This window comes from Rhincodon typus, chromosome 31 (assembly GCF_021869965.1).
Source record: "Rhincodon typus isolate 14 chromosome 31, sRhiTyp1.1, whole genome shotgun sequence".
Taxonomy (NCBI): Eukaryota; Metazoa; Chordata; class Chondrichthyes; order Orectolobiformes; family Rhincodontidae; genus Rhincodon; species Rhincodon typus.
In genome coordinates this window covers 20,104,893-20,113,004 of record NC_063362.1, presented here as the reverse complement: position 1 = coordinate 20,113,004, position 8,112 = coordinate 20,104,893, and the positions used below count along the sequence as shown (strand labels likewise).

At 41.3% G+C, this 8,112-nt stretch overlaps 1 protein-coding gene across 1 annotated transcript in view; it reads left to right on the top strand.

Moving 5' to 3' along the window:
- tmem240b (transmembrane protein 240b) overlaps positions 1-2,657 on the top strand; it is a 3,775-nt gene extending 1,118 nt beyond the window's left edge. Inside the window, exons 3-4 of the mRNA XM_020536495.2 lie at positions 288-496; positions 999-2,657. Coding sequence (XP_020392084.1) covers positions 288-496; positions 999-1,147 — 358 coding nt within the window. The 3' untranslated portion in view covers positions 1,148-2,657. The remainder of the gene's footprint in view (positions 1-287; positions 497-998) is intronic.
- The last annotated feature ends 5,455 nt before the right edge of the window (positions 2,658-8,112 follow it).

Genomic DNA, 8,112 nt, shown 5'->3' with positions numbered 1-8,112 from the left:
ATTTTTTTACCCTCTCCCCCTACTCTCGTCCCCCTCCCCCCCCCCCCACCCCACCCCACCCCACCCCACCCCACCCCCCAATAGCCTCTCCCTTTCCCTCCCTCATTCTCTTCCCTCCTTTCAGACTCTTTCCCCCAGGTTAGAATTCCCCACTTCTGCTCCACACCTCCCTCTTCCACATGCCCCCACCCGCTCCACTCCACCAGCCCTATCCCAGCTCACTAAGCACTGTCTGTCTGCTCTTCCAGTCTTGTCTACCTCTAACTCTCTCCCCCACTTTCTTTTAGGCACCACATTCACTATGTAATTCCCTATGATGCTGATCAGTCTGTGGTCGATTCCTCGGAAAATTACTTTGTGACGGACAATGTGACAAAGCAGGAGATTGACCTGATGCTGGGCCTGCTGCTGGGCTTCTGTATCAGCTGGTTCCTGGTGTGGATGGACGGTGTCCTTCACTGTGTTGTCAGGGCCTGGAGGACAAGCCGGCGTTACGGTGAGTGGGCCATTGACGAGAAGGTGGTGAGGAGGTGGGCCAGCTTTTTGAATGTACGTGTGTCTGCACCAAAAACTTACCCTCATTTCTAAATCCTTTGGGTTCACCAATTTAACTCTCCCCTACCCTGACCCACACTGGGGCCCGTTTGATTCAGAAATCAGGCTTGAACAGATGCTGGGGATTAGATTCATCGAAATTCTAAGGCATTAAAACCTGTGATTGGTTTGTCTTGGTCAGTCTGATTTGTCCAGACCTCATGCTGTGTTGAGCTGGATTGGATTCAGTGAGACTCACGCTGGGAGAAGTGAATCCGGATTGAGGGAGGGTGGTTCGGACACTGGGAGAAGTGAATCCGGATTGAGGGAGGGTGGTTCGGGCACTGGGAGAAGTGAATCCGGATTGAGGGAGGATGGTTCGGGCACTGGGTGCGAGGGTAAATTTTGCTGATGTACACACATATAAGCACTTCTCTAAGATGCTGTTTCATTCCCTTTTGCAGATAATTCCTGGTCCTGGATCCCAAGGTTATGTAATCTGAAGGACTTTAGGAGACGTTCCCACCGGCAGTACGAGGACTCAGCAGGGAATATGGTGCATATCAAACAGAAACTATATCACAATGGGCACCCTAGCCCCCGACACCTGTAACTTTTAACTGGTGGAAAGTGGGACTCGAAACTAGGAGCCTGTGGAGACTCCAGACTGTTTTAAACTGGATGAAAAATCAACACTGCTCCCCCCGATGAGATGGTGGCTGTCATAAGGCAGCTGGAGTGACCTGTACATTCTGTAAATACCCTGAGTTACTGCCCAAAGTGGCTGCTTCTCTGTAATCGTTTCTTATTTGAGTACGTAGAACAAGAGGTGCTCGGAGATGACTCACTGGTAATCTGGTTTTAACTTTTTTGCAAATCACCCCATTATGTTAAAATCTGCTCATAGACCTCCTTCCCTGCCTGTGTACATTGACCTCCCTACATCCACCTACCAGTCAACCAGAGTCTGTGTAATCTGGTAGATAAATGGGACTCCTGTCTCTTTTGAAGGCAACATTTAAGACCCACAGTTTCTGAATGAAATACAATCAACCTGAATAATTGCAGCCAACCCAGGAGTGTATTGGCCCTGTGGTCACTGTAGAGTGAGAGTACCCATGTCCAATGTTGGTTAGAAATTTAGTCCAATTGATCAGTTTAGACTTTAAAATGCCCTGGTGTTTTGTTGTGGAGGGATCTTATTTATCTGGAAGTGGGAATGTTTGGACCTGGTTTTCGGTAATAGGAGCAGTTGTGCATCTTCAGGCAAGGAATTCAAGGCCAAAATCAGGCCCCAGACCCTACACTTGAGGCAATCTAGAATCGTGCAATTCTGTAGGATATTACCACAGGATGTGTAAAGATTCAGTAGTCCATAGTACTCTGTACAACCCACCACCATTAAAAATATCAATTCCCACACTCCTCCTTTTATTGAAATTTAATATTGCAACAAAAGGAACTGTAATTTGTAACTAAAATTTGTAATTCTTTTGTGTAGTTAAATGTGAGGGCTGTTAAATTGCCTCTTCCAGTCATTCCCACCCCCTCCATTTATCTGGCCCTCCCTATCCTGTGCATCTCTACACAAACCCCCTTGCACTGGAAGGTTGGTACATGCCATTCCTCTCCAGTCACTGCTGGTGAACAGGAGATTTAACTGGGCGGCTGGAATATCTACCTGATGTAAAGAGCTGAATTCTGAGGGCAATAGGTGGAATTGATTAATAATATAAGAGCAGTTAACTGGAAAATGCCATAACCTGTTGTGAGAACTGTCTAATAACATTGAATTCCCCACTTTCTCATAGGAAAGTACAATAAATTCCTATATATTTCCCGAAAGGCCATTGCACATAAGACCAATGCTGTCAGCTCTCAGGTACTTGAACACTATTCTGACTGGGATGACAGCTCGGGTAAAGAGGGATATCTGAGCTGTTTCAATACCTGTTAATTGTTAATTTCTTTCTCACTAGTGCTGATTTGTTATCTTGTGGAAATGTGTGTGAAATGTACAAGGATGAGGTGGGCTGAAGGCACAAAGTGCGTTAAAAATACGGAACAGGTGAATGTGAAATGTGTCAGAGGGAAAAAAAAATTAAAAGTAATTTTGATGTTGATTTGTGTAAGAATTAGATTTATTTTTTTGTTGCCAGAAATCAAACCAATTCTCTGGGATGGATGAACACTGTCCAGGGAATTTACAAAGAACTGAAAAGTTGTCTATGAATAGAATGGAAATGGCTAATGTGACAAGAACTGGTAACTCGGAGCCCTGTAAGCAGAATGAATCTTGGTAAACAGAGCACTCTTAATGAAACCATCCTGGTAATCATATTCCAATTAACTAAATCTCAAGAAACAGAAAGCTGATGACCACAACAGTATCTATATGACGATAGCCCAATAAATGGCAGTCACAGTGGATTTAGGAGCAGTGTTCCCTGTTAACTCCAATTTTTATGTGAATAATATTACAAATTGAGAGAATTCAAATAACTTTCAAAATTGTATTGAAATTACAACATGGGAACAGATCATTCAACCCTGCCATGCTTGACATGAGCAGTAGCTCTTAATCCTGCATGCCAGCCATCCTTCCCCCTTCCTTATAATCTCCTATCTAATGTATTCCAGAAGTGTTTACATAGCACTCCACAACCTGAAGAACCTCTGCAATATCAGTAATAATAGCCTCAGAACTATTGGTTTGTCTTTAAAACCCATCTGATTGACACCTACTGGGGAAGGAAATCCACTAGCCTTCCCCATGCTGGCCTATGTAATTCCAAGCCCGCAGCGTTGTGATCGCATCTTAGCTGCCTTTTGAAATTGTCTAGCACGTTATTCAGTTGATTTCAAAAAACTGATTCACCATGACCTTCTCTAGGGCTCCTCATTAAATGTTAGCGTTACCAGTGATGCCCGACATCTTGGGAATGAAGCTTTAAAAAGGATTAAGGGTTCTAATGCTGTCTTCTAATCTTTTACATTTTAAAATTATTCCTATATCTCTCGTTTATACTCATGAGAACAGTTTGTTCTTTCTATTCTGTCATTGCAGTCTATGTAAGCATCAAGTGTAAGATATGAACTGGGATTTTTAAATGGCATATTCATAAGGGAGCAAGGGTACATATGGGTAAGTATTGAAGGATGTTCCCCAAAGTTCTGTGCTAAGCTGTATCTTTCTCATGTGACGTAGAAGTTAAGGCTGCAGTCAATAGATTTGTTCTGAAGGCAGAGCTCATTCACTTCATGTGAGTGAGATTGTATAGAGGTCATTCAAAGATCAAATGAAATGTTTACTGTCGTCTGGATAAAATGACTTGAGTCATAATGAAAGAAGGGAAGATTATTCTCTATCGAGACTGTGACCCACTTGCTGTGCAGTTTGCTCCCTTTGTGTTGCAATATGTCATTTTTATGTATATAGTCTAAACACTTCATCCTGGTGTTTAGTATTATGACTGGTCCTTTATGTCTAGTGATAGTCTAACATGACTATCCGTGTATATAATGTGAATCTGACTCCAAAATTTCTATAGGATGCTGCCATTTTTTAAATTTATTCAGTGGATGTGGGCATTGCTGATTGAGGGAAGCATTTATTGCCCATCCTTGTGTTCAGTGTAATCTCACTGTGTGTCCTGTGTGACTGCATCCTTTGAGTATGACTATACTTTTGCATACATATTACTCCTGATGATTCAGTCATATATTACTGAAATTTGCATTACGCATTGTACATTACAGGAGGGATTTAGTGCTAAGGATAAATGATCAGATAATTACAACTAAGTGTATTCAAATCACTCGTACTTAAGCCCATCTCTAGATGTACCAGCCCCAGGCTTTGGAATTCACGATCAAATCTCTCCATTTTTCTTAAGACCCAAATTCCCTTAACACTCACCCCTTTGACCAAGTTTTTAATTATCCGTCTAATGTTTCTTTCTTTGCTCATCTTTTTTTTGATCTCATTTATGGGAAGGGCCTTAGCTTTTTTTGGGCCTACATGCCGTAATGTGACCCCTCCATTGTGCATAATTTAATTTGTCCTCATTTCTGTAAATGGTGAACCTGTGAATGTAACCATCATCACATTCCCCTTTCAATTGCAGTTTCCCTTTATATACACTGCAAACCTTTCTGTTAGTGTACAGTGTGATGTCTATTCCCTTGTATGTAATGTCACCCCCTTTTCTTTCATTTGCAACCTCTAGATTGGGATCCTCCACAAGTGGAAACACTTTTTCTACATCTACCCTATCAAACTTCATCATAAGCTTCAACTTTTCCATCATCTTACTACTTGGCCTTCTCTTTTCCCAGTGTAAAGAGCCACAACCTGTTTGATAGATTTCTAGGCATCAAGGAATAATGCAGGAAAATTGCACTGAAGTATCAGATCAGCCATGATATAGTTGAATGGTGGAGCAGGCTAGATGTGCCAATATACCTACTCCTGCTCCACTTTCCTATGTTTATTTAGCTTTCCTTGATGAAAATAGTCTCAGTTTTTGTGGAAAATGTTTTAGCACTTTTTCCAAATCTGCATCGCTTTGATAAGATGAAGATCAGAACTTCAACCTTACCTTGTCACCAGCTCAACTTCTGTACAGTCTCTGATTTGTCACACTGTTTGTACAATATCCTATATTGGAAGAGCAGAAATTTGCTACAGTTAAAGATGGGCTAAACCAAGCCTTTTTCTTATCTTCCTACCACAAACTCTTTTTCCTAGCCTTTGATTCCTTTCCTGTCCTTTGCTAAAGCCAAGCGCTCATCTAGACAGCTTGCAACATTGGCATTTGATTTCTCCTGAAAAGACCTTTCAACCTGTTCCATTTCAAAGGCTGCCTGCTTAACACTTCCATAACACAACCTAACTTCCTTCTGCTTCAGATCATCCACTGCAAATATTCCTTTTATTAAGTCTTGTTCATCCAACATCCTTTGCTTGCTGACCTCGGGTTCTCAATCCAGCAATGCCTCAGTTTTGAAATTCACATCTCCGAATACCACCATGGCTTCAGCATTTTCTGTGTTTGCAACCTCCTGCAACCCTCTGAGATCCCTGCACAGCTCAATTCTCACTCCACCTTTGACAGACAGCTGCACTTTCAGGTATCTCGGCCCTTAGCTTTGGAAATTCTCCCCTAAACCCCTCTAATTCACTCTTTTCAATATTCCTTAAATCCCACCTCTTTGGTCAAATTTCCTGTGATCTTCTACTGTCACTCAGCGTTTATACCTTGTAAGTCATGTGACCTCCATAATCCTTTTGTACAAATATTCTCCCTTCTTTGCATACAAACTAGGATGTGACTCAATTTCTATACATAATTTATCTATTTTGCATGGAATTATGAGTAATGTGGTTCCTGTTTTTGTTAGTGACAACTTTAGAGTATATTGTGACTACTTCCATCCCCAGTTCACTTCTTTGTGGCAAGCTTGCTGTATATTGTATGTCAGGAGTTGAGTTCTGTCTTGCTTCATATCCAGTGAGAAAGTTGTGAAAAGGGCTTAAAGACATCCAAAATTTTTTAAGTTTGGTCTGAGATTATAGCAGGACTGTCATTTCTAAACTGAACATCTCAATGCGGAGCCTTTCTTACTGTTGTTCGCAGTATGGTAGCGGTTTAGATTATAAGAGCAGAAAACTCGTGTAGAGTGTAGGTTCAGATGTAAAGGAAGATCCCAAACTGTAATTGTGAAATTATTGATTTAGCGGGGATGTGCTAATCCTGTGCTAGGGTGTCCCTATTATTTAATGTCTCATTCCTGTCAATCTTTTCATATTTATTTTAGAAAAATCTATAAAACATCCAATCTGTGCAGGTGTATTCAGATATATTTCTGGGTTAAAATGATCTGTACTCGGGGACATATTGTCTAGTTGAAGTGTGCACGTTTGCTGAAGAACTGTGACATTAAAAGTTTGTTCTTGAGAACAGGACTGTGCCTGCCACTGTGAAATACTCAATAGAAAGGGTAACCAGTGGAATTTTCACTGCTGCAGGGATACTGTGGTGGGCTCGCTGATCTTTGATGATAGACGGGGGTGGACTTATGGAGAGGTAATTTCTTGGCAGACTTGTTGATTTCTGGGGGTTTCACTGAGTCATTCAGGTTCTTAACTCAGGTGTCTCCAGGCTGTATGGAAAGATTTGCAAATGTGGGAAATCGATGCTTACAGGTGCCAGATGTGGGTGTTGGTGAGCATAGGTAATGGTGAGTAAGCACTTTACAATGTGTTATGGTGCATTATTTTTCTTTGTGGTATCAGAGCACTGAATCAATGATATTTAATAGTGTTTTCACTTTATTGATTAAAAATGTCTGCAGATGATCTAGTTCAGTGGGCATAATTGTGAGATCTTCCCACACATTGGTGTGCATTCAACTTTTAAAACATTTGAGTACTGAGTCCTTCACTGGTGGTGCTGTGCATTTCATTTTCTTTGTGGAAGTTGCATTTCTAACACTGTGATCTGATTTGATTCTGCTGCCAGCTCGATCAACTGTCTTACAGTCTATCTTCTCCGTCTTCTGATCACTCATCAACCTTTCCTTGCTATACTTGCTGCTGTGGTGAGTTAGTCCTTTCGCATGTGCACCACTCCTCACCTCTTCCCTTGAGAATCCTCACCCACTCCCACTCACCTTCCTCACTAACTCAGCCATCAGTGGATTGATAAACTCAACACAAAATGGTCAAATTTACGGGCGAACACAAACTAAGAGTGGTAACCAAATGAAAGGAAGCAGCCTCAAAAATTCCAAAATAAGTTGGACAAATCGAGTAAGTGGACAGAACAACAGCTGATGGAACTTCATGAATGCAGTTGTGCAAGACATGGAAAGGAAACTGATGATCCACACTTCCTGAATGGGGCATGGAGACAGCTAAAGTAGGAAGAAGCCAAAAGGCCTCAGTAGATTCGATGTCCAACATATTTAACGAATTAAGAGCAGTAATCAACAGGACCACTGGATCACTGAAAACTAAATAGCACAACATGAGTCGGAAGAATTTGAGATCGAATTCTGGTACTGAGGCAGATTGTACACTGAGTATCTAGTCCTGGTTACTGAGACAAAAGGAAGATATCTAAGCATCAGACAAAATGCAGGAAGGAACCACAAAGATGATCCCGAGAGTCAGGATAATGGAGATGTGAAGAAACTTGGGATTTTCAACTTTGATGGAAGGTGCAAAAATGGTGACCACTTTGTATGTTTATAAAATATTAAATGGCACAGAAAGGACACCTTTGGAAAATACTTTTGAATTAAATTACAAGACTAAGGCAAGGGACGATATGGATATTTGATGTAAAAGAATCTTGTTGAGGGAGCATAAACTGTTGGACATACCAGTTGAGCTACATGGTTTGTTTATGTGCTGTAAATAGCACGTGCTGTGGTATGTAAATACCTTCTAATACAATCCAAAGTTAGTTCCCTGGATTCGTCCCAAAGCCCACCATCAAACCAAATAAAACTCACAAGGAGATGCGACTATGACTCTGTAGCAGATTGAAGAGCTGTATCTATTCCATTATG